This window comes from Rhinolophus hipposideros (genome assembly GCF_964194185.1).
Source record: "Rhinolophus hipposideros genome assembly, chromosome: 20".
NCBI classification, from domain to species: Eukaryota; Metazoa; Chordata; class Mammalia; order Chiroptera; family Rhinolophidae; genus Rhinolophus; species Rhinolophus hipposideros.
The window spans coordinates 40,010,458-40,037,917 of NC_138066.1; the positions used below are offsets into that span (position 1 = coordinate 40,010,458).

General features: G+C 37.6%; 1 protein-coding gene across 6 annotated transcripts in view; it reads left to right on the forward strand.

The window, feature by feature from the left end:
* The window catches only part of TLK2 (tousled like kinase 2), a 102,028-nt gene that overhangs the window by 66,120 nt on the left and 8,448 nt on the right, over positions 1–27,460 (forward strand). For all 6 annotated transcript variants that reach the window (XM_081029579.1, XM_081029581.1, XM_081029584.1 and 3 more), the window contains 8 exons: positions 4,849–5,001; positions 8,266–8,332; positions 9,324–9,421; positions 11,014–11,095; positions 14,747–14,838; positions 20,377–20,466; positions 23,709–23,878; positions 25,081–25,219. In XM_081029579.1, the coding sequence (XP_080885705.1) occupies positions 4,849–5,001; positions 8,266–8,332; positions 9,324–9,421; positions 11,014–11,095; positions 14,747–14,838; positions 20,377–20,466; positions 23,709–23,878; positions 25,081–25,219 (891 nt within the window). The remainder of the gene's footprint in view (positions 1–4,848; positions 5,002–8,265; positions 8,333–9,323; positions 9,422–11,013; positions 11,096–14,746; positions 14,839–20,376; positions 20,467–23,708; positions 23,879–25,080; positions 25,220–27,460) is intronic.

The window sequence follows — 27,460 nt, forward strand, 5'->3', positions numbered from 1 at the left end:
AGTGCTCTTTTGTTTTATCATAACTTTGGTTTGAAACATTCAAGTGTTTACCCCAAGGAGGGAATTACATTTGAAATTCTGACTGTAGAAATTAGCTCAGGGCTTAAAAAAGTATCTTCATGTTGTAGCATCTTTTGATGTATCTTACGTATTTATTTTGTTAGATCATTTCTATTTGAGACGGGGGGCATTGTATGTTTAATCATGGGCCCTCAAACCTTAGATCTGCTGACCGTTGTGAGCTGGAAGGTTTCATAGACTGCCTTTCCTACCCTTTTTTTTTTTTTTTTTTGCTGAAATAATTTATTGAGCACTAATTGGAGACCATAGGACTAGTTTGGAATGGTAATGAAACATAAATAAATAACAAATTTATGCCTGAGAGAAAAGTGCAGATATTGATGTTATTTAATCATACTTTGTTAAAACCTTTGGATTACATATTGGTAGTCATTGCTTTATACGTGATACATGAACCTCCAACTTGATTTAGGAGTGTTTTTGCCTCACAAATGTCTCGAGAATGCGCATTTTGGTGTGCTGAGAGGCTGTTCAGTCGATACATACACTGGAAGAAAACAAAGCCTTTTGAGTTAGGTCGGCTGCCAGAGCAGCATCCACTCTGAGATCTGAGCATACGTACGTGGCTGGTGATAGCAGAAGTGCACCAGGGCAGTGGAAATGGGTGCTTCCCGGAGATATGACACCCCTTTCAGAACACTCTGACCAAGTTGTGCAAATGCCCTGGAAGTGGTATACCATCTGATTTCCGTTAGTATCGGATCAGAAGATAGAACTGACGTTCCCATTACTGTTCTAAGTCACATAAGGCTCAGACTGAGTCTCAGACCCAGCCCTTGACAATAGTTTCTCCTTAGATGGCAGTCTTTAAAATGTCAAGACTTTGGTTCAGAAGAATAGTGGGTTTGCATAGAGATGTAAAATGTAATTAGTTTTAAGAAGTGGTTACAGTTCTTGCTGATATTAGCACTTTTTAATCTTTTTATTCTATAAGCAGCCTGATGCTCAGAAGGTTCTGGAAATCTTACAGTTAGAGTACAAAATGATGACTTTGCTGTAGAGCCATCAAATCAGAGAAATTTGGATTATCTAAACAAGGTTCCTAACCAGGATCTCTCCTTCTAGGTAGATAGCATATTTTCATGGTTTTAAGTCATAAATTGTAGAATATCCATCGCTTGGGAGGCTATTTCTGGTCGATGTCTATTAATTATAGGTATTTTATTTTCTAAAGCTTTGCTTTAATTTTCTTTCTCAATTTTAATGCAGAAATTGAAATTCTTTTGTTGTAAAATACTATATCTGATATTCTCATAAATGATAATTCTCTGTGTATAAGAAACTCCATGGCACATAATTTGGTGGGTGGGTTAGCTGAATACAAGGCAGAAGTACTAGATTTTATTGGAAGAGACAAACCTCAAGACATTTAAAAATTGAATCAGAGAATCAAATATAGTCTCAACTGGAGCCTCAACTCAGTTCTTTTATTTTCACTTTGTTCCTTGGCTCTTTTTGGAATTAATCTTAATCCCCTAAAACAGAAGATTGACTGTTTAATAGGAAAATCATATCAGATTTGTAATATTTTTTGGTCAGGTTAGTAATTTTTCCTTTCCAAAGTGTGTTTGAACCAGTATGAACTCATTTTAACTAATGACATCTTTAATGACCTTTTTTACAAAGGTCTGAATCTGAGTACTGGGGGGGTTAGGACTTGAACATATTTTTTGGGTGATACAGTTCAACCTGTAATGGTACCTAAGACTGTCTATTTTCTTTTACAGGCGATGACTTTTTAAATAGGGTTATTTAGATTTGAGTGAGATGGATTTATCAGGTCGTTAATACTTCTGTAAAAGATAGAAGAAACACTTTTTCCATGGGTGATGAAGGGTGGAGTACAAAACATATTTAAGGTTCAGTAGTATAAAAGGGACTGTCGTATGTGTTGGAGACAGAAGGGTTGATAAGACACGGTTCTTGTTCTAAGAGAAGTTAGTTATCGACATAATCCAGACTTTGTACTCTCAAAATAAACTGTAATGAAGTATCACTGATAGAGTATCTTTAGATAACTGTTCTTGGTAAATATAAGTAGATAAGTAGTTTTAAGAATATCAGGAATAAATGCAGGAATCCTTATTCTATGCAGCATTGATCTCTGGTGCATCAGATTTCAGGTTTACGCAAACTGTCATTCTTAGAGTGCACAGTTTAAGATTTCCCCAAAGATGTTTTTGCATCGGTATACCCTTTGTTTTATGGTTTATATGTGTATGTTGGCTGTGGGGCCATTTTCTTGGTGAATCTGTGAGATTAAATGTATGGGTTCTCCCTTTATGTTTAATAAACGTGATTGCTAAAATCTCAATCTTCCAAAGCAGTTAGTTTTCAAAGACAAAATGTTAAAGCACATCACTAGCCTACTGTAGTTTATAGTTTAAACTGTGTGTTTTCTGGTTATCTCCAGACAATTCAGAATGCCTTGTACTCATGGTCCCTGAAAAGGTAGGAATGAGCTAACGATATTTTTTACCAATATTTTAATTGGAAAACTCATGTTCAGAGAAGGTAAATTTTTTTTCCTCAGTAACGTTCATTGAATTAGAAAGATTGTGATTTTACCTAAAGATTCTGTGTCTCAATCCAGAGTTCTTTTAAGCCATGAATTATTCTTATATGTATATTTTAGAGAGTGAGACATATCTCTAATGTTAGTTGAAAGGTTTTTCAGACAAGCAGAAAAACTCTTAAGTTAACACTTCCATTCTTACTGTTAAATTGACATCTAGTCAGTGACCCAGCTCATATTGAAGCCACGGAAATTGTATTATCAGATGAATGGTTAGTTATTTGCAGTACTCAGATAAGGTTAACTTTGCTTACAGTGTTGCCCTTAGAGATATGGCAGCATAAATTGTATTATGGGCATCTACCCTAGAATATAGTCGTTTTTCTGGCTGCCATTCTTCCAAGAAAGATATACTCAATGTGGAAAAGGTCTAGAGATTGACAACTATAGTGTTCAGGAAAGAGAGTAGAATAAGTTTAAAAAAATAAATTCTGTCATTCTACAAAAATGAAGATTGGGTCAAGAAAAGGTCATGGGGGGAACATGTTAGAGAGAGATGGAAAAGGGAGCTAGCATTTGACTGTCAACTGTGATAGGTGATTTAAAGATTTTAATCTGTTGAATGGTTAATCCCAAATCTTGTGTGTGTGTGTGTGTGTGTGTGTGTGTGTATTTTAATGGCTTAAAAAATAAATATTTATTATTTCACATTGTCTGTGGGACAGGAACTCAGAAGACGCTTAGCTGTGTGGTTCTAGTTTACTGTCTCTCATGTGGTTGTTGTCAACATAGTGGTTAGAGCTGCTGTCATCCTAAAGTATTTGGGTTAGGAGACCTGCTCTCAAGGTGGTTTACTCATCTCGATGGCACATTGGTGCTTTACCTCATCTTTTTAGACTATGCATCGCATGTTCCTTCCCAGAATTCAGTATGTTATAATGATATTAATGAACTTTCGGGCATATGTATGGTATATATATATATTTGTTTGTTTTAAATTAACAATTTAACAATTGTTAGTAATTGTTAGTAAATTGTTAGTAATTGTTAGTAAAGTTACATAGATTTCAAGTGTTCAATTCTGTATTATATCATCTATATATCACATTGTGTGTTCACCACCCAGAGTCAGTTCTCCTTCCATCACCATATATTTGACTCCATTTTCCCTCTTCTAGAACCCCTCCCTCCTTACCCTCTGGTAACCACTATTTTCTGTGTCTGAGTTTTTGTTTTTTCATTTATTTGTCATGTTCTTTTGTTGTTTTCAGTTTTATACACCACATATCAGTGAAATCACATGGTTCTCTACTTTTTCTTTCTGACTTCACTTAGCATTATAATCTCAAGATCCATCCATTTTTTCGGGTATATTTTTATATACCAAGTCTATAAACCTTTACTATCTGTTAGGTGGTAGGATACATGAGAGAAAGTAGTTTTCTTATATTAGTATTTTTTATTGACTCCTAATTTGTAAACTTGTTTATTATGGAAAAGTTGGACATCTTATTAGGAAATACTTTACTGGTAATGGTGTTAGATGTCTGAAGAGTCTTTATATATGTTTTTTATTAATTCATTTAATGGACCATTCCTTAAGCAATTTTTACTGCTTGCAAGGATTCATTGTATTTCTCTGAATGTGCTTAGTTTTTAAAAATTTAGTTTAGGTTTCAGCATATCACTGAGTGAGAGTGAATTGGGATGGTAATGGCTCACTTAGACTAGAGTAAATGAAAATTTTTTTTTTACTTTGTTTCACATCCTTCAAATTTGTATCTTTTTAAATATAATTTGAGGAAATTTTAATGCAAAAATAAATAAATAAAAAGGCACTTCAATCCTTTTGTACTTTTTTCGTGCATAAATACAGTTCTTTACTTGAATAGATTCATACCAGAGAGTTGTTTTCTTAACTTTTAAAAAGGAATCAGAAAATTCTTCTTTTTTCATCAGAAAATAAGGTCACAGTAGAAATTTGATATTGTTCCTTCCTGACCACTTTTCTACCCTAAGAGTAATTATAACTAGTGTCTTAAAGCACGGACTCATTCCCGAAAATCTTTCTTACACCAATTATTTTTCTCTTTCAACCTGAAATTAAAGTCAAATTTCTTCTTGAGTTAAAAGGACTAATTTTTTCTGAAGTCTATCAAGTATGCAGGCGACAAAGGTATTTGTGTTTATTTTATAGCCATGTGAAAATGTTTTGACCTTCTTCCTTTGTACAACATCTTTTACATCTCCAGGCAACAGGAAAGGATAAATTCACAGAGGGAAGAGATAGAAAGACAACGGAAAATGTTAGCAAAGCGGAAACCTCCTGCCATGGGACAGGCCCCTCCAGCAACCAATGAGCAGAAACAACGGAAAAGCAAGACCAATGGAGCTGAAAATGAAACGTACGTTCTCTATTGATGTGAACTATGAAATAACACACCCTTCCCCAAAACACAAATGTCCTAATGAATGCCACTGGGGAAAAAAAAATTATGGAGATTTCTAGAGCTTAGCTAACCTCTCTTCTTAGTTACATTAATGGATTTGCTCAACTCATATAAAAGCCATATGCAGTTAACTCATTTTCTTAGTCCTGATCTTATTTAGGGAGTTTTGAATGAGAGGGAGAAGTAGTGTCATAGTCTTTGGCTACTCTTATAACAAGTGTGATGTCGCTGTGGTATTCAAAGGATATAATTGCTTATGTGTGGTTCTCAGTTATGGCATGTTGGTATCGTGATATGGGGAGTACCTGGCTGCTCTCTCAGACTGAGGAATGTACGACTGAAGAATGCTCTTTCTTTACTGGTTTAAAGAGCACTTAGTTAACAGCCACAAATTTAGGAGTAAGCTAAGAAAAAAATGGGTATTATTTTAGGAAAAGGACGTTTTCCCAATAAGCCCAATCTTGACATCAGTGGTTTTCTCCTGTTCTGAGGGACGTAAGGAAAACACCCGTGTCTTAAATTGCAGTGTAGTCATCTTTATCACTGCCCGTCAGCAGTCGTTGCGTTGCTACCAGGAACAGCCAGGGTGGAATGTCCTGAGCACAGATGCCTGCCTTTTCCTTTGACAACGCCATGTCAGAGTTCCCCTTTTGATCATCGAATTCTTGACCACTAAGAGAATCTTCCTCTGGGACAGGAGTTGGCAAGCTTTTTCTATAATGGACTAGCTAGTAAGTACTTTAGGTTTTACAGGCTAGAGGGTCTGTGTTGCAACTACTCACACTACTATTGTAGCCCGAAAGCAGCCATAGACAATACATAATGAATGGGTATGGCTGTGTTCCAATAAAACTTTATTTAAAAAACAGACTGAGCTGAATGATCCACTGGCTATAGTTTGTCAGCTAGACAGAAACTGCCAAACAGTTAGAATTGGCATGGGAAATAAAACCTAAATATTATGTACCTACTTAAAATATTTCTTATATGCATATCCTGGAGACATTTAAGCCATCATCTGTCTTTAAGAGGCTTTCAAGTTAAAAAGGGGGTAGGGGCTCTATACATAATAGTGTAGGCAATGTGTAAAGAATTGAGATTGGCCATTAAGTTGGTTTCTGAATTGGATATCTGAAATTAAAAGCCTTTTTTAATAGAAACAGTCATTGGTATTGTTAATCAGTATATCTAATCAGTATATCTATGGTGGCTACATTGGTTTTTCAAGGGAAAAAGAAATTTTGTAAACCTGTCATTATGGGATGCTTTAATTGAAAATAAGTTTCAGGTCTAAAAATAGCCACAAATAAAACATAATAATATTGTATAATTTATTGACTAGTACATCTTTTGCCTTTTATGTCGTCGTATCAGTTCACAAAAACATATTAACCCATAATCCACCTCAAGTAAAATAATACTTGTATTACACACATTTTTAAAAAGTCCATTATATTCCAAAAATGTATCTTTCTTCATTCCAGTGAGACATGGCTTAACACCAATCCTCACCCCATACATACTTGGTATATGGAGCCTTTTCCTTGACATTCATTTAGTAAGTCTATGTTAAATACTTGTTACCTACTCAGCTCTGTTCTAGACACTGGGGGTACAGAGTGGAAGGGTACAACCCCAGCCTTAGGAGCTCACAGTTTACTTAGGGGAAATGCACAAATGAATAAACTAGTAATTACGTTAAGTATAGTGATAAAACTATACACAGTGAATAACCTTGGGAAACATCTTCAGTCTTATAGCCTGAATATTTTAAAACTAGATTCTAAATAAAAAAATACTTCCTTTCAGAAAATCCAAGCAGAAGCCCAAATTTGAAAAGATTCTCCAGGCAAATGTTGTATACATTAATCTGATCTCGCCTTCTTTCATGACACCTGTATTCTGTGAAGAGACTCTTCTTCTAGTATCACTTGAAAATTATTTAAAGCTAGTGTATAAACCCCTTGGCTCAGGAGCAATAAAGAAAGCATAGGTTGTTTCCTTGCCACCGAACAATAATTAGAATTCAGTTTAGTCCAGTAGTGTGGCATCTGGAGAGCTGTGTAAAAGCCAAGCTAGAAGGCATTCGGTCCAGTTTTTAATTAGAGTATCAGTGACTTGGCTCATTCCTTTGGCCAGAAGCCAGAAACAGTCTTCTGGAATATTGGAGGAAATCACATTATTCTTGCCTGGTACGGAACCTATTTTAGGAAGAGAGAATTCTTAACTGTGATTTTTCATTTCTTCCATTTTTACTGGTGTGATAATGAAGTAATGGATATAAGTATTTCTGCAACTATGAAGGGATAGGTGTAACAGCCCTAGTGGATATATTTCTTCTTCTTAACTCCTTTTACTTTTTTTTCATCAGATCTCAAAGGCTCTATTTTGTAGCCCTTTCTGGTTGATAGGATAGCTGTTTCTTCTTTCTCCTGCTATTTAGAATAAATCTACACAGGGACATCTGAAACTTTATGTGTATGCTTCTAGAATGTGAAAAGGATGAAGATGGTGGAGTATCTTACATGCTCATTCTTGTGATTGGGCATGTGATTGGGGTTGGTGGAACATGAAATGAGTGATTATCCATCAAAACAGTCTTTTGAGAATTATGTTTAAATAGCATTTTACAAATTATAGATTATTTTCACATTCTCAGTTAATAGTCATGACAGCTTTGTTAGATAGGTATTGCTGGATTTTTAGGAAACTGAGACTTAAGCAGGTAGTTGCTTCGCCAGTGTCTCATGGCCCAAGTAACATTTTGCACCCTAGTCCTCAGACTCCAGATCCTGGACCCTTTCCACTATGTCATTCTTTTGTTATTATAGTATCAAGGTCTAAGTGTTATCAAAAATAATCAAATCCATTGTCTTATTATTTTACCCTTTAAAAAAGAAAAAGACATAATTTTTGGCCACCTCTCCTGATGGATTTTCATTTGAGTAATGTTTGGGACAAAACTAATTTCATAAATAATGTAAAAATATAAGCTCATTTTTCATTCTTTACAAATTAGACTTCTGGCTTTGAAGTCATTTCATATCACATCTGATAAATCACAGAAGTCTTTTTGTGTCAAAGGACTGCAAGATAATCTGTCTTTTAGTCATTTTTACTAAAAGACTGAATATATTAATACCATATAGCATGCTTTGACATTTCTCTTTAAACAGTGATTTCAAGTAATTTATTGAAATTTCTACCATTATTTCCCAGGTTAACATTAGCAGAATACCATGAACAAGAAGAAATCTTCAAACTCAGATTAGGTCATCTTAAAAAGGTAAGTGTAATGAGAAATGCAATTTTTAGTTTACATTTCGTGTTGAAGCAGTTTGGTTATTTGGGCAAATATAATAGTTTCACATACCTGCAGAAATCTTGAGTAGTTACTCTGACACATCTTGTAGTCTAATAGTGGAACTCATGTCTTTCAATTTTCAAGCCAACAGCTACCCAGTAAGACTTTTTTTCCCATCAGTGATGTACCAGTAGATAATTGTGTAGACTTCATTAGGCTTCACAAGTGGTTGTCCTTATAGTAAAAATCAAATATACAATAAGAGTAGATGGTTCCGAAATTATTAAAACTCTTATGATATTTTAAATCACATAGCAGCTCTTATCTTTTGCCTAAACTCTGGCTAAGAAGGAAAGGTCTTATATCAATCAACCATATTATAATACACAGGCACCTACATAGAATTTGTTATTGACAGTGTTCACAGAAGCATCTTAGATGTAGACTGCTCTTCTCTAACTCAGCAGCTCAAACATTTTTGGTGGATCCTGCTTATAGTGATGATGGTCAATAAGCATTTAATAAACTGCTATTGGTGTGTGTTTATTTTTTTCCCACTGGGTTTTCAGATCTTGCTAACTAAGTGGAACTTAAGGCACCTTGTGTAATTCATATTTACAGAACAGAACCAGTTAGAGAACCTGATTTTTGTAAAAACTTGATTGCATCTTATATGTAAATAACAAAACATTTCTAGAAAATTTGACACGAGACAACAGTGGTTATCAAGGGAGTGGATATGGAGAAAAGGAAGCAGGGGAGCAGCGGACTCTTTTCCTACTGTACTCCTCTGTATGGTTTGAATTTTGTTTATTATTTTGTTGTGAGCTTGGTTTTTATGATTAAAATTCTAGTTCTTAAAAAATTTTCAGTGCAAAACATCTTCCTTTAGTTCTTCACAAGAGAAATATCTGCTGTTGTTTTTGAAATGGATTTTTTGTGTTCTGAGCTTTTTCTTTCCTTTTCACTTTAGGAAGAAGCAGAGATCCAGGCAGAGCTGGAAAGGCTAGAAAGGGTTAGAAATCTACATATCAGGGAACTAAAAAGGATACATAATGAAGATAATTCACAGTAAGCAATTTGGGGGTATGTTGGGTTGGAAATTGATGAGCACTTTCTGATATGAATTGAATGTTTTTGTTTAATGTAAATTTGGGAAATTAATTCCATGGTGTATTTAGTTCTATTATAGGGTGTAATACAATTTACCAACAAAATTATGATGTTTTAGTTTAAATACATTAGATTTATATATTAAATATATATCTATACATATAGCATGTTTACCCAAGTGTAGAGGTCACTAAAACAATGTAGCTTTGTAATTGTAAATGGTTGGGATACCGGTATGTTCAGATTTATCTAGAGTCTTACTAAAGAGAAGCATGGGTAACAGTGGAGTGTTGTGGAAAGATTATTGGGTTGAGATGACAACCAGTTTCTGAATGACCTTTAAAAGCCATTCAGCTGTTGAGAGTTTAAGCAAGACTCTGTTAAGTTCAGCACATTAATTTAAATAAATGCCCACTTGTATTTATAAGTCATTTAAGAGATTGAAACTTAAAAGTAGACTGCGCGTGGGAAGTGTCTTCTATCCATAATCCATTTCTTCCCATTTTTTTATTTTTTCACTATGAAACATGAGTTTTTTGACTTAGCTACAGCTTGTGTATTTTTATTTGGTCAGTGTGAGCCATGGACTTTGCTTTCTATAACGTGGCTGGCAACAGCTGTTACCTTACTGAGCACTCTTTCTGCGTCAGGCTTAATGTGTTAGGTAACCTTGTGTCCTGTCATTTAATCTTCATGATAACCCAGTGAGGTAGGTAATCTTTGATACATGGATCTGGAACAGGCTTAGAGAAATTCAGTTAAAACTTGACGAGGGACCCATAACTAGTGGACAAACAGAATTAAACTTGGATCTGTCTGATCCCTGAGCTAACCACTTACAATACAGTCATGTCGTCTCTCCCCACAGGCATGTCACTGTCTTAAAATCAAAATAATTTCAGGATCGGTAGTGGGGCTGTTGAAGATCAGGAGCTAAGTAGAAATATTTTTAAAGTTCTTTTTACCAGAATCTCTCATTTCTTTGTCTTACTGAAAAACAGCGCAAGGTGCTATCCTATATGGGGAAACAGTTATATCATGAAGACTTTCTGTCCTACAGAGAGAAAGCGAATGCACATAGAACTTGTGACTCACTTTATAATCAAATCTGTTCTAAAGGCCATGTGAAATATCTTTGAATTTTATCGTATGTAGTTAAGTAATGGTGGGAGCAGTGTGGCTCTTGAATGATTCAGAGGAACTGAGTAGCACAGTTTGAAAATCCCTGATCTGGTGTAGTCTTCTCCCTTCACTTTCTAGCAGGGCAGAAAGGGGAAGCTGACAAAGGTCACAGGCCTAATTGTGGTGATGCTGAGACTGGCACCTGTGTCTCATGGCTCCACAGCTAGTGCTGTTCATTGCAATTATGCTGTCTCTTTGAATTGTATAATTCACCTCTGTGCTCAGAATTAGCGATATTGCTGTTGATTGCCGAACTAGCAGCAGCAGCTATCATGTGTGTAACGTGTTAGATATTCTGGAAATTTTGCAAATATGGAAGATCATGTAGTCCTTGACCTCAGGATGTTATATATTCCCTGTTTCCACAGATTTAAAGATCATCCAACGCTAAATGACAGATATTTGTTGTTACATCTTTTGGGTAGAGGAGGTTTCAGTGAAGTTTACAAGGTAAGTATGAGGAACTGGGTCCAAAGACTGAGAGTTAAACTATTGGTCGTTACCAACTTGGAGAACATTTAGAATAGTGGTAACTGTGGGTTGGTATCTATTGGTTGAAATGCAAAAACTTGAAGAACCTATATCTTTGGGAGAAGTGCTTTTAATAAACGTCAGTACCTATGCAAGGTACAATATCTTGCCCTGTTTTCGAGTTGAAAAATAAATAGATTTTTAAAAACAGGAAGGAAAAACCACTAATTTCTGGGTAGTGGAATTATGGTGATTTTTATTCTGGTTCTGTACTTTGCCTCAGTTGCATTTGCTAGAAATGAGCATGTGTTTCTTTTATTCTCATAAAAAAGTTTTTTTAAAGAAAATAGATATGTTATCGTTAATTCTTACTTGAAAACCTGCTTTATGTTTTAAAAGTGTTCCCATTTTTAAATCAGAGTGTTTAGTAGCAGTGGCATCTTGTAGGAGTGGCCCTGCTCAGAGTGCTTTGCTTCAGCAGGGCCAGCAAAGCAGTCTGCGGCGCCTCCAGTTGATTTATACTAAACCAGGACTTCAGCCGGTTCTAAATACAGCTGCAGACCCAGAACATGTTCCCCAGCCACAGCCTCCTCACATTTCTCTAGATGTTTCTGGCACCTGGCTTTAAATGCAGGGTTGGTTTTATAAGTGGTCTTTAGTGTGTGGCCCTGCTAATTCTCTTTTCTAAGGTGGAGCCTTCCCTGTGAGGATTTATTTTATGGCCTTATGAGTTTATATATGGGAACTCTTTTGTGTAAGATAATCGGTTTTCATTTCAGATAAAAATAGTAAAAACTAGTCCTACTGGTTTCCCTCTTTTTTGTGTTAATTTTTAAAAATTGTGGTGATATATACATAAAATTTATTATTTTAATTAATCATTTTTAAGTGTACAATTCAGTGGCATCAAGTACATTCCCAGTGTTGGGCAGTTATCATCACTAACCATTGCCAGAACTATATTATTGTCTTTAGTGTACTGCTGGGTTTGATTTTCTGGTATTTTGTTCATATTTTTTATCTGTGGGACTGGCCCATAGTCGTCTTTTGTGCGTAAGTAGCACTGTCTAGTTTTGATGTCATAGTTATTCTAGAATGAGTTGTGAAATTTCTCTTTTCCCGTGCCCTGGGATGCTTTGCATAACATAGGAATTATTGGCTCCTTGAAAATTTATTAGAGCAAACTCATATAATCACCTGGGTAGGTGTCATTTTAGAAGAAAACTGATCACCTTTCCATTTCCTTCTACAAATATCGATTTATTCAGATTTTGTTTCCCTTCTTAAGTCAGTGTTGGTAATTTAATTTTTCTGGAAAATATTTTATTTCCTCTTGATTTAAAAGTATCGTTTGTACCTTAGTTATTTCTCTTTTCTTCTTTACTGGTAGACCAGAGATTAGTCAATGCTACTTTTTCCCTCTAAGAATCAACTTTTATTTCATTGATCAGATCTGCTATTTGATTTGTTTTCCATTTTATTAATTTGCTTTGAATCCTTCGGTTTTCTTTGTTTTTATTCTTGAATCATATGCTTAGTTTTTTTTTGTTTTTTTTTTGGTATTTTTTTTATTGTGGCAAACACATGAAATTTACCATTGTAACCGTTTTTAAGTGTGCAGTTCAATATGTTAGGCATATTCATGTCTTTGTGAAACAGATCTCCAGACATTATTCATTTTGCAAAACTGAAATTCTACCCATTAATCAATAAATCTACTCTCCATCCCCCAACCCCTGGTAACTACAATTCTACCTTCTGTTTCTATTTGACTATTTTTAGATATCCCATATAAGTGGAATCACAGTGTTTATCTTTTGTGACTGACTGACTTATTTCACTTAGCATAATGTTCTCAAAGTTCACCCATATTGAAGCACGTGACAGGATTTCCTTCTTTTTAAGGCTGAATAACATCCCATTGTATGAATGTACTACATTTTCTTGACCCATTCATCTGTCAGTGGATATTTGGGTTGCTTCCTCTTGTCTGTTGTGAATAGTGCTGCTTTGAACATGCATGTGCAAATAAACATCTCTTTGAGACCCTGCGTTCAATTCTTTTGACTATATACTCAGAACTGGCACTATTCCTTTTTTTAAATCATCAAAATTGGTTATTGATGCTTCCCAGTTACCTGTTAGTGACTTCTTTATCCCATTTTTTCCTTATGTAGTCTTTAAACATTTTAACATTTCTGAAAACTAAATGCTACTTCCAGTGATGTATCCATTTAATGCAGTTACTCTTTTGCTGTTCTCCACTCTCCAAAAGCCCTTCTTAAATCAATGGAGGATCAGTGTCTTGGATTCAGAAATATGGTGTGGTAGTTGGAGAAAATGAGACTTGTGGTATCATGACTGTCCTTACAAATTAGGTGGTATTTCATCTGGCTTTTAATGGCTTGAAGTGGTTCTCTTCTATACGTGCTTACCGATGGACTTCAAGCTCTGTAAGAAAAACAGAGTTCAAAAGTTTCCGTTTCTGTGAAATAAGATACTCTGTTTGAATTGAGTGGTTTTTATATTTTTAAAAATACTGGTTTATAGTTGGTGTAAATTAGAAGTTTCTTTTATAAGCAGCCCTCTCTTGCATGCATGCAGTGCTTTCCTAGAGGTAGCTTCCATGTTAAAAGACCTGGAGACCAGTTATCACTCTTCATGGACTGTGTCTCCTGTGCCTGTTGTCTTTGTCCGTTCATCCACTGTGGAAACTGGTGGCTGGGTGGTAAGTGTTGGAATTGAAGTAGTAAGTTTTTAATCTGAACTTTAAAAACCAAAAAGCTATTCATTCTAAAGGAGTTCCTCAGTACATTTTTTTTGCATAGGGGAAATAGTCTATTGTAGTAAAATGCTACTTACTTTATCAAACTGTGATTTACACCCAACATCCTCAAAAAAACGTTGGTTAGTCCCATGTTCTAGCACTACCTAGCAGATGTGCCAACAGGGGTGGTCTTTGGGGAAAACATGTCCCGTCTTTGGACTGTGCTGGAGAAGTGACTCTGTGTGATTAACTTCAGACACTGTTGGGATCAAAAACTGCTTTTTACTTACCCGGCGTATATGAGTGGGACTAAAGGCAAGGCTTTTCTGGGGGGTTCTGTTTCTGTTTTTACTTTTAATAAACACAATATAACCAATCACAAGGTTATTTTCTAAACAAACATAGCAAAGAGATGTATTCTCTTTGAATACATCTATATGTCCCCAGCATTTCAAAAATGGCAAGACTTACTGTTGAAGCCTGTCTCCATGTCAGCTGAGGGACAAGAGACAACCTAAGGGAGAAAGGTCCCAAAAGGTAGATGATGTCCAGAAAGAGAATTGTTTGGAAGTGATTGTTAAGGCAGGGCTACCTATCTGTTTGTAGTGTATACTTGGATTTATTTTCTAAACCCCTTGGTACCAGTGCGTCTGGAGACTTCTAAATTATCTGATCACAAGTTTCAAGAAAATGGTTGATACTCTGAAACAAGTATGTGATGTATTGTCTTCCACTGCTGTTTTTATTGAATAATGCATTTTGGACTTTGAGTATGTTGATCTATTAAATAGAAGCTTCAAGTCAGTTACATGTAATTCTTGTTAACATTTATCCAGAATATAATTTATTCCTTTTCTTTATAGGCATTTGATCTAACAGAACAAAGATATGTAGCTGTGAAAATTCATCAGTTAAATAAAAACTGGAGAGATGAGAAAAAGGAGAATTACCACAAGTAAGTGATACTAGAGTGATTTTTCAAAGTTTAATAGTAATAGTTGAAGTTTGAGCACTGTTAGAGCTTTCCATGTGTTGTTGTGTCATTTAATCCTCATAACTGTCCTAGGAGAGTGAATACATTTTCCATCTTACTGATGAGGAAACTGGTACTTAGAGAATTTGAGTAACAGTTAAGAAATGGCTGAGTTGCCGTTTAAATCCAGACTTTCCTTAATCCAAAGCCCATGCGCTTTCCTTCCCCTTCCATTGTGTGTACAGCATTTGCTACAATAAACAGAGCCTCAGAAATCATTGTGGCTTGTCTGTAGAAACCAGATGAGAGTGTCCCTCAGTGATCTGGGGACCCTGGGGGGCTTCAGGTGGGGCTTTGTTAGCTGCTTCAGTCATTTCATTACGGAGGAGACTGGGGAGTCACCTGTGTGCCTCGGTGGTGCTTGTTCAACTTGTCCAGCTCCTCGGGGCTGTGTTGCCCTCCCCGGCACAGCTTGCCCTTCTCACAGTTCTCAATCTTCAGTGTCCTTCTTACTGTGCTCGCCTCTCTTCAAATGCCACTAGTAGCAGCGTTCGTCTGTTAGGAGGGTTCGGGGGTGGGGGGAGGAGACTTATTTAGAATGAATAGTTACAACACGTGCAGGTGTGAATTTCTTTGTTCCACTGATGTCAGGTCTTGCTTGTTTCCCTCCAAGCTTTACACCGTTGGAGTTCATGGCTCATTTGCTTTGGAGGCCACACAAAATCAATTTGCTATTAGGATCCCCACTGGGCTTAATATTGTTTCCTTGTTGTAGGTACAAGTACTGATTTAGATATGTCCTAACCCTGAAAGCAGGAGATGGCCTCCTCCTTTTTTTTTCTCAATTATTTAGGACCTTTATTAATGGGTGCTTGCAATCTGTTGACTTTTTTGAAAAAAATCAAGTTGTAAACTTTTATTATGAATTAAAAAGGAAGTTCTTAAAAATCTCAACTTGACCAGATATGAAACAATTTAAAAATTTTAAAGGTGTATTGAGAAAACGCAGCATTTTTTTTTAAATTAAAATCACGTTTGTCATTACCAAAAAGAGACGTCTTTAGGTAAAAATAAAAACCCTATGCTGCATAGATAATGCAAATAGTTCTAGTTATCTGATCAAAGAGCAGAAAGCAAGCACTTCAGCTCTAGTCTTTTGTTCATTTCTTATTACTGGAATTTCATATTCATTCCTTTCTGTTGGATGACTAAACCCGGATGGTGGTAGAGATGGTAGGTCGGCATTTACTCAGCCCCACCCGCTCAGCCTGGGGAGCTGACAAATTCTCAGCTGGGAGATGACCCCTTTTGATATAAGCAACTCGCCTCCTTTCCCTAAAAGCAGGTTTGGTTTTTTTCTTATAAATAGTACTTTGGAGGGAAAAAAAGCAGTGGACTATGTAGTAGCCTTTTAGTTGGATTCTAAATCTCAAGGGGAAAATAAAACATTTCTACATCATCACCCAGTTATTGGGACATGGACCAAGGCAACTCTTGCTTTCCACCTATTATTGTTCACCAGGAACACAGGGACTCTTCCTAGTCCATGCCGATTAGCAGTGACTTTCAGCACCGGGGGAGAGAAGGCTCCAGTGGCATTAAGAGAAATAGGGCTCAGCAGAGGTAGGAAAAGGAATTGAGATGCAGTTTATGCGTGGCGTCCTGCATGTGTGTCTTATGGGACAGGCAGCTGCAGTCCAGATGCTTGAGTGGCAGTTACACTCTTATAAGCACATTCCGGTCACTTGACATGCAGGGACAAATGGCAGGCGACGGTGAATGCTAGGAGCACTTCAGAGAAAGAAACCACATGTTGTTTTGACCAGTTGTAAATGAGAACTGTCCCCATTATTTTGAGACTCAGGGTGCCAAAAGGTATTGGAGCAATGCATGCTTCTCTTTAAAAATGCCCTCCCGCTAGCCCTGGAGTCTGTTGCATATCATGTGTGCACTGACCACTCTAAACCAGTTGACTCTTGGAAGGCTCAACCTTGGTCAACCAAGACCAAGGTAAACCAAGACTATCTTCTCAAGAAGATAGTTCCTGTTCCAGGATCTATACATATTTTGCCTAGTCTCAGTATCCAGCTGGTAGGCTGACCTTAGGGAGAACTCTGGTAATGATGCTGTAGTAACTGCAGGTCGGTGTTCTGCTCACCCCAGCGGTTTGAAACAGTGAGGGATGGGAGCCAGGGCAGTGTTATGAATTGGGTGTCTGTCTCACGTTTCTCTACCAGGCAGAGTCAGAGAGCAAGTGGAGGGAGTTGCTTCGTGTTTCTGAGCTCTTTACCTGCCTGGCTCCCATTCACAATGGTGCCTTCCTACTTTGTTTCCTCCTGAGGTGGGGATCAGGGCAAATGAGCTCCTCTGTGGAGCCATCTGGATAGTAGCCATTTCCCAGTTGACCCTCGGGAGTGCGTGTGCAAAGTTACTGTGACCTCCATTCATCCTTGGGGAAATGTCAAGCACTACCACCTTTCTTTGATAGATTTTGCGTGCTAAATGATATGAAATCATACTGATGAATTTCAGGCTATAGGTAATAGTGAATTAGCAAAATGTCACTAACTCCTTTTAACTGAAAGGAGGTTTATATGAAGCACATAACAGATTTTAGAAAGTGCTTTCAAAATTCAGTATTAAACTAAGAAGTAGTATACTTTAGTATTGTGGTAACATAAAATATGAAAATGCTACTCTAACCCTGCAAAGTAAGGCCTTTTGATTATTTTTCCTTTCATGAGGATGAGTTTCCAGTCCCATCTAGAATCAAGACATTTATTTGGGTAAAAAATAAGGAAAACGTTAAAGACAATAAAAGTTGTTATTTTATTTAGTTTTGGGTTTTATTCTGCACCTCCTTTTCTCCTTCTCCCACAAACAAAAAGGAAATTGATTGTTTTACTTTCACATTATTAAAGCATTAATAGATGTTACTAGATTTCTTTAACTCCCCAAAATAACATATTATAAAAACTCTACAGTAGGAAAAAGTTCATATAAAGCTTTCCGCAGAGATAATTGCATTTGAATTAGGTAGTGTATACTCTTATGTGATACTCTGTTCTGATTTTTTAGGATAAAATCATCTTGAAAGTCTAAATATGTATCCACTTGTAAGAGAGTAAAAGACTAATACTTTAGAATAAATTTCTTCTTAAAGGTTTTGTACGTATAGTACATTAATCCCTTGGATGCCAACTTGAGAGTTGAACATCCGAGGGACATGGCAGGCCCCTGCCTTGCCTTAAGGCAACATGAGAAGTCGGCTTAGAGCCTGAGCCTGATGTGACGTTGAGGGAGTGCTTTCAGGGATGTAACAAATTCCCTTAGTTGGGGAGGAATTTGAATGACACTTCCTTTGATTCTCGATTTTCACCTCCTTTACTTTCCTCTGTTTTCTGTACCTTGACAGTAGAGACTCTGAAATGTACAAAATCAAAAAGTTAAAACAAAGTGCAGGGAATTACAGATTTATAGCATGCTAGAGTAAAAAATGACTTGGAACAGTTATCTATTTAGTCCATAGGTTTCTAAACTTTTTTTTTTTTTAAACGGCATCACCTTTATTTTACTAAATGAAATATTACATGGGTGTTTTTTTTCTCCCTTTCATCCCCCCCCCCCCCCCCGCCCTCCTGGTTCAAGTCGTTTCTCAGTCTGGTTGTGTAGGACACAGCTCCCTGCCCCATGCTGGTATTATGAGCCTTGTGCTCCCCCTTGGCTGAGGCATTCGGTCGCCACAATTGTCAGCTGCTGGCCACTTGATGGCTACCGGCCACTCATGCTGGCTGCCGGCAGCTCACTGTGGCTCATAGCAGCCTGCGGCAGCCCAGCTCCAGGGAGAGCTGTTGTTCACAATCTTAGCTGTAGAAGGCACAACTCACTGGCCCATGTGGGAATCAAACCGGTGACCTTGGCGATAGAAGCATGGCACTCCAACTACCTGGGCCAACGGGCCAGCCCGGAATCTTGATATAAGAAAAAGGACAAGTGTGGAGCTGCTTTTGTGGAATGGGGGGTTAGGCCAAAGTTACATTTGCTCAGTGTCTCCACAGGGGCTCTGGAGGCCTGGCTCTCCAGTGAGCCCCCTTCAAAACTGCCAATCCAGTGCAGCGAGAGTGAAGCCCAGTGAGGTGATGTCACAAAGCCCAGACTGGAAGCCAGGTTTCTTGGTCCTGGTACACCTAAGTGCTGGCAAGTCTGTGTTTTCAGAAGTAAAGCATCAAAAGAAGTAAAAACTGCCAAAGTGGCAGCTTGAACAATAAGCCTAATCAAAGTTTCCATTGGAGAAAAATACATTTAATTACTTTTAGATTCCCATTCCTCCCTCCACCTTCCCCTAATTGTTTCCTCAGCTTTGTTAGTTGAATATTTTCTGTGTATTTTTAATATGCTGGAATACACCAATTTCAGAAAACATTACTTTTAGTTTTATTTTACCATATTATGGAAAGTTTCTTTTCTGACTCTTGTTTTATAACAAAATGCCCCAAGCTAAATGGTGCTGGGTTAGTTAAAGTATAATTTCCTGTTGCTCTCTTTGTAAATAAGAACTACGTACTTTAAAAATTATTGATGATTAGGGCGGCTGGATGGCTCAGTTGGTTAGAGCATGAGCTCTGAACAACAGGGTTGCCGGTTCGATTCCCACATGGGCCAGAGAGCTACACCCTCCACAACTAGATTGAAGAACAGAGACTTGGAACTAATGGGCCCTGGAGAAACACACTGTTCCCCAATGTTCCCCAATAAAATTTTTTTTAAAAAGAGGAAGTTTAAAAGGAAGATTATTGATGAATATATTGTATAAACATGTTCTATTATTCTTTTAAAAATTCAGTATATGAAAATATCAGGTTATATAGTACCTTTTTGTTCCTAATCTTATTAAATGCTTTTAAGTTGGAAAAGTACTAAAAAAAATGTTAATGTATTTAAATTCTTGTTCTAAGAAAACTAGGGTTTCCATACTTTCAAATTTTCTATCAATTTCACATTTTCTTGGGAAAAAGTAAAGCTGATAGCCCTTTAAATTCTTTTTGTAAGCAGCAGGATTTAAAAACAAACACACAGCACTTGCCTTATATAGCCTTTATCCTTTATCCAAGGAGTTTGTATGCTAATTGATCCCCTTGATCGTAACCCTAGGATATAAACATTTATAAATATGAAGTATTAGCTTTAGAAGAGAAAAAAACTGTCTTTATAATTTGTACAGCTCTGATACTTGGTATAAATATAAAAGAGGTGAGATTGTCATAGAATGCACTTGAAAGGGATAAAAATCCATTATTCATTCAACAAATACTTGAGCACCTACTATTTTCTGAACCGCTTGGTAGATGATAGTAGAGAAATAGGATGAAGAAAGATAAGGAGACCGAGTAGATCTGAATGGAATGAATAGAATGAGTAGGTGGAAACAATAGAGAAATGAGAGAATATGTAGAAGTATCCTTGATGAGTTTTCAAAAGACAGGCCAAAATACAAATATTAATTTTCCATTTTGTTTACAGGCATGCATGTAGGGAATACCGGATTCACAAAGAACTGGATCATCCCAGAATAGTTAAGCTGTATGATTACTTTTCACTGGACACTGACTCGTAAGTGCTGTGCCATTTTAGCTTAGCAGTTAATACTGTTTTCTTGCAGTGTGTTGAGTACTCATGGAGAGTAAAAAATAGCAAAGTTTGCCCCTTTTACCTTTTGCATAATGATTTAACTAGTGCAATTTAGCAAAGAGAACTTTAAAATCTGGACAGTATGTATTTATTTATGGGTAAATGATCATAGGTGAATACAGATTTGGGCCAGCAAGACATCTCTTGGCCACAGGATGTGTGCTGGTAAATGTTTAACATCCAGTACAGTAGGGAGAGGGATGGGACTAATTTGTAGTATTTGCCAGTTTCTGTGGCATAAATACTCTCAATATATCCAATTTCAAGCTACCAATTAAAAAAAAAAGCTTTATTGAGATACAATTTACATATCATACAGTTCATCCTTTTAAAGTATACAATTCAGTGGTTTTTACTATATTTTGATGCGCACAACCATCACCATAGTCAATTGTAGTTCATTTTCCTCACCTCAAAAAGAAACCCCATACCTTTTTCTGTCATGTTCCCATTCCTCCACCCCTTACCCCCAGCCCTAAGCAACCACTAATCTACTTTTTGTGTCTATAGATCTCCTATTATAGAATTTCATAATGAATGGATCATAATAGTATGTAGGCTTCTGCCACTGGCTTCCTTCACTTAGCGTGATGGTTTGTTTCAAGGTTCATCCTTGTCGTAGCCTATACCAGTACTTCATTCCTTTTTAATGACCAAATAAATTCCATTATATGGAAGTACCACCTTTTATTTATCCATTCATTCTACCAGTGGCTTCATGACCAGCTCAGAAAATTCCTGAAAATTATCAGCTTTCAGAAACTGGCACAAATTGGTGCCAGCATACCACTTGACAAGCACCAGTGAGTGCGGACTGTTCAAGAGAGCCTCTGCCCCACCCTGGATACTCTGATGAACACTGACAGGCCTTTTAAAGAAGAACCAGCACTGTGATTTATCATAGAATGAGACTGAATGTGACATAAATGAAGGCATTGCCCAACTCTGCATGTTAAAATATAGGTCATAGGCTTATAGGATGTTAGAATTGGAAGGGATTTCAGTCCAACCTTCTCATTTTACAGGTAGAGATTTGAGGACCAGAGAAGTTAAATGACTTGGCTAAGATCTTTAATAATCGTAGGTATTATTGTATTTCATTACCAGGTATAGGTAAGCTCTAGCACCGCTGGGTTTATCCAGGAGTTGAGAAATAGTTCAGCATTGGAAACGTTTTCTCTGTAGGAGTCTGAACTGAGTCAGGAGAACGTATTCTGGGTTTGGTCTACAAGTGTTCTTTTTAGCGTTCCAGAAGATTCTAGGAGTTTTGGCCTGTTTCAGGCAGCAGCTGTCTCAGAAATTGCTACACAGAGAACTGCCCACATTTAGAAATGACCCCCAAAGGAGACCGTAATTCCCTTTGGAAATGTGAACTATCTCCTCTTCCATCTGCTAGGGTGGCCCTTGCGCCAGGCATAACCATGTATGTTTAGCATGGAGTAGAGTTCAGAAAAGTATCTAGTTAGAGAGCAGCTCTCCACAGAGTGGCTTTACTATTTTGCTTTGATGAATTTCCTTGAACACTAAGTAGGACCCTCACCCCCATCCCCCAAAATGTAAGTACAAAAACTATTTCAAAGATAAATACAGTGATTTAGATGATCAGTTGTTTTGAATTGTAGAAATTAGCTGTTTCTGTACTATTCTTGATGTATTGTTCTTCCTATTGTATGATGTATTTTCATCAACAATAAGTCAGACCATCATTTTAGAAAGTCTTCTGTGAGTTGTTTGGGTATTAAAAGTGAGACTTTATTTTCAGCTTGCACTTGGGTCAAAAAATAAATCCACTAAGCATGAGAGGCCATATCTCAGATTTCAGCATCTCAGACCAGAGAATCTATACACCTCAGACATGCACTCACATATATGGTGCTAGCATGCCCTAGTGTGTCTCATAGGAAGCATGACGCTGTGTTGAGTTTTGGGTCCCATAAGACTGAGTGTCCACATTTCCTTGCAGTGCATTCTGAAGGCCTCAAATTGCCGGAGGCCCATAGTGGTAGTCCTGAGCTTGTTTGCTCTTGGGTCTGCTCACATCCCCCTGTTTTGCGTCTTAGATGAGTTGGCCCTCCCAGACTGTGTTTACCAGGCTCCTGTGTCAGTTGTTGTTTAGCTGCATTCAGCCAATGGGAAGACAGAGATGGTGGTGGGTGGAGGACACCCCCACGCCGTGGTTCCAGTTTCCCTTGGTGACCCTGGGTTCTGGTTGCACCATCTCCTCCCTCTGGCCCTCTGGCCTTAGGGTGCTAATGGCTTCCTGCTCTAGATGATCTCTGGGGTGCCTCACTGGCCAGTTGTCTTCTCAAATCTTTCATCATCTATGTGTTCATTTCCCTGAATTAAAGCCTCTTTGTTTTAAATACTCAGGTGTTTTTTATTTCCTGGCTAGACCCTGGGTGATACACCCATAGTCTCATAACTTAGAATAGTTTAAAAGGTATTCATCTCAGGAATACTCAAAACAGTTCAGGAAGCCTAACTTTAGTTTATAACTGCCTTGGAAGATACACATGACCCTTAATGCCACGAATGGTGTGTCGTGTTAAATTTGGGTCTGTTTAATGTATTGATACAAGTAAAGGAAGGAAATCCATACTGTGTAATTATACATTTGTTAGAACCACAGATACTGTACGTTAAAAAGCTCTTTCATATCTGTGTTTAGCAGAGAAATTGTAGTCCAGTATTGTAGAAAATGCCAGGAGATATAGTATACCACCAGTCCATGGGACCTGGGCAAACCGAGCTGCGTCCTCACTGTCAGCACTCAGGGACGTAGAAAATATTTGCTGAGAACCATGTACTCGTTTAGAAATGGAACATGATGTGGATATGTAAAGGAGACCCTTCCGGAAAGATACTTACCTTCAGTACATTGCAGTTCTTGTCAGTGTTCTTAATAGTCTGGATTCAAGAAGAGGTATTGTAGCACAACAGATTCCCGCGTGGGGGGTGTGGAGACTTCACCAAGCGAAGAAGCACTTTTCTTCCTGTAAACCACTCAGGTAGTTATTAGCGAATAAGGAACAGAAGAGTATTTTAAGGAACAAAGAAGAAGGGAGTGAGAAGCAGTTACCTGAAGTTTTCACTGGGGCTGGTTTAGTTAGTCTTAATCTACTTGCTCTCATCCCGCAGTCAAATGTTGGTTTATTTGTCTTTAGGTTTTGTACAGTATTAGAATACTGTGAGGGAAATGATCTGGACTTCTACCTGAAACAGCACAAATTAATGTCGGAGAAAGAGGCCCGATCCATTATCATGCAGATTGTGAATGCTTTAAAGTACTTAAATGAAATAAAACCTCCCATCATACACTATGACCTCAAACCAGGTATGTCTAACTTTCAGGAGACAGTATTGGTGGCTTTTCCGTGGTCTTATAAGTGACTTGTAATTTTATAAAGTTGGAGAATTTGGCAGGAGACAAGAAGGCCTAATACCATCTGACTTCAGATTGCTTGAGTGGGTGTGGGAATGAGTCCTGGCCACGCAGTGCTGGGTTTAGGAGGGTGGATCACAGTAAATGCTCTGGAGAAACAGTATCTTTGTCTTTAGAGCCAGGACAATTCATGATGTCAGTCCAATTAAGAAAGAACTGTTCTGGCAAGCTCGGTTTTGTTTTTTTCCCATTACTCACACTCCGCAGCAGTTCCTCTACTCCAGGTCTCTTTGATAAGTGCCCCAAAATGAATGACGTATTTTGCACGTATGGCTCACATTTCATTAAATTCCGAACAGAGTTTTTCATCTTTTTGGTTACTGTGTAACTTAGTCATCAGCAAAAACTAGAGGGCAGTTAGACTTCTTCCCTCTACTTTTTGTTGTCATCCTTAGCTGTTTTGTGGGAGCGTGCACCTCTGTAGGCAGCTCTAACCAGCTTGGGTATGGTGCTAGGAAGGTGAACCCGCTTACCTCCTGGTGAGGCACAATTGTTAAGTTTGCTTTCCTTCTCTGGTAGCTACGTATTAAATCTCACTCTTCATTTTTCTTTAATGTTCTAATACAACTCACATGACTAAAAATTTCACTCCAGTGAAGTGATTGTTAAAGAGATGGCCATTGTGCGATTGGGTTTTCCATCACTGAATCCAATACATTTTCCTGCAGTAGGAGCTGTAGGTGGCACTGTGGTGCTATCTTTGATTCCTTTGTGTTTTCTTTTGATTTTTTCGCCCCCCTGAAACTAATGTTCTGAACACGGTGGTTTAGAGATCCTTACTGAAAGGTCAGATGAAACTTTCCCACCATCTTTGACCAAGTGTTCCAGTGATATTTTACTTTGGCGAGTTATAATTTTTTTCCACTGCTCATAGTGGCGGTTTTGGCACATTAAGCAGGTGATTCTTGGAAATTAGAAGGTTGCAGCCAGACACTGAGGACTCTCCCCCAGCATTCAGAGTCTAGATAGTTTTATTCCAGGGATTTAGATGTTTGCTACCACGTGCAAGAGTTCAGTTGTCCCATTCTTGTCTGTTATTATCTTGGCTTTTTCTCTGAAATTTGTAAGTCTCATGAAGATTTTTATCTTTTTAGGTAATATTCTTTTAGTAAATGGTACAGCGTGTGGAGAGATAAAAATCACAGATTTTGGTCTTTCCAAGATCATGGATGATGATAGCTACAATTCAGTGGATGGCATGGAGCTCACGTCACAAGGTGCTGGTACTTATTGGTAGGTATCCAGGAGATCTGCCAGGTTGGCTGGTGGAGATGCGGCTATGCTACACTGAAGTGTTGATAATTAATAATAATATCTGCATCCTGTCTGTTTAGGCAGTAATGCTGTAAACCCCAACAGATTTTCCTCCCCAAATAGTTACTGTCTTTTAGCAGTAACTCTTTATAGTACTCTGTCTTAATTTTTCTTTCCTTTCTTGAAAACCATTGAGAGAGAGGTTATGTGTGGCCAGGTTTTTGAGCTGAGTGTTTCCTCCATAGGGTTGGCCCTGCCAAGTAGATAGAGAATGAGGTTGCTCATGTATGTGAATATAAAGAATGGCCCTCAGCCCGGTGGCTCAGGTGGTTGGAGCGCCATGCTCCTAACACCAAGGTCCTAATACCAAGGTCGGGTTCGATTCCCACATGGGCCAGTGAGCTGCGCCCTCTACAGCTAAGATTGTGAACAACAGCTCTCCCTGTAGCTGGGCTGTTGTGGGCAGCCGATGACAGAGAGAGAGCTGTATCCTACACAATTAGACTGAGAAACAGTGGCTTAAACTGGAGTGGAGGGAGGGAGGAGGCAGAAGAAAGGGAGGGGGAAAAAAAAGAATGGCTCTAAATTCTTTTCAGTACTAATGCAGGTGTCTTCATGTGTTAATGGGATGAGGGATTTGTTTCTAGAGTTGCCTGAGGATGATGGACTCTCAAGAACTAAGGAGTTCTGAAGATCAGGATGTAAAAAGCATCCCTTGAAATCTAAACAGGAAAAAGTTTGCACAGTTTGCCAAGAAATTTATCCATCCGTCTCAGCATGTTCTAAAAGGTTTTGAGCCACATTTCTTCCCATCTATTGTCACTCTTTTCTCCCCAGCTAGCTCTACCTGCCTGTTCTATGATCTATTCTACTTCTGCTGAGTATTATTTTTGACAGGGAGAAACCTAAGAGATACCTGCAGTTCAGGCATTTAACTTTGTGGTTGCAAATATATGTGTTAACAGAGTTTCCTTTGCACGTCTGAGGTGGTAACACAAAGCCACATATGGAGTGTGTGGTTCTGAACATGAAGAAAGCTTCCAGGAGCACTAAGGGAGGTGTGGCACATTCCGTTATACCCCAGGGTCAGTTGATCTGATCACTTACATTTGAGACTGTAGAATAGTGACTGTCAGGGAATGAGGGTGTCGATCCAAAGCAGACAGAAGAGGGGGTATCTTTCACAACATACAAGATCAGTCCCATCATATTTAAGTTACATATATTAAAAAATCGATCAAATCCTGTTAAAAACACACAAAATTTCTATTTTCCATTGCTCCTTATTGCTTATGGAGATAGTACCTATAGTGAAAATCAGTCACTAAATTAAAACTTTGAGATTCTAGGCTTAAAATAGATGCTATATTTACACTTTTATTCACTATGGTGGTTATTGTGGGTTAGTGTTTCTCTCACTAAATGATACAGAGATATCTGCTGTTGGAAATTCTGGAAACAGGTCTACATCTCTGCTATATGAAGAGATGTATCCAAGTTCAAGATGTATCCAAGAGAACTATCCAAGTTCACTGGAACTTGGATTTGAGTTTTTTGTTTGATAGTTTGATCTTTTTAAGAGGTGAAGCCTTTTCATGTGTAATTGGTTTTCTCATTGCTACCTATTGCTGTATTTACTAAGTTATAAAAATTCAGTGGTTGGAATTTAAAAATTATATGACGTTTGAGATTTGCTTTTTTTCAACGTAATCTATGGGGAGTGGAGAGGGGTGTATATGAATAAAGATTCACCAAGTGTTAATAGATATTGAAGCTAGGTGATTACTTGGAACTTCATTTTACTATTCTTTCTACTTTCGATTATATTTGAAGTTTTGGGATTTTTTTGCATAGTAAAAAGTAAAGTAGAGAGGGGCTCCTGAGAAAATTACATTTTACGGATTTCTATGAAGGTTTAAAAGGTCTCCATATTGGTAGAAACATTGTCATAATCACCATCGTCAACATATCATCCACTTGTGATGCCCCAGAGAGATACAAATAGGACAGGAGGTCATCACAAGTTCTCAGTGACTGTTTGCAGTATTTGGTTGTTCCAGAATTATTCTATGTTGAATACTACCTTTAAGTAAGTGATCTGTAGACTAGGCCTTGAGAATCATTTTTCTCTTTGAGGATTTTATTGTGATGGAATATGCAACTATGTTTGTTTTTTAAACACAATTTGGTGTAGTGTCATAGACCTGTCTTCTGGTCTTC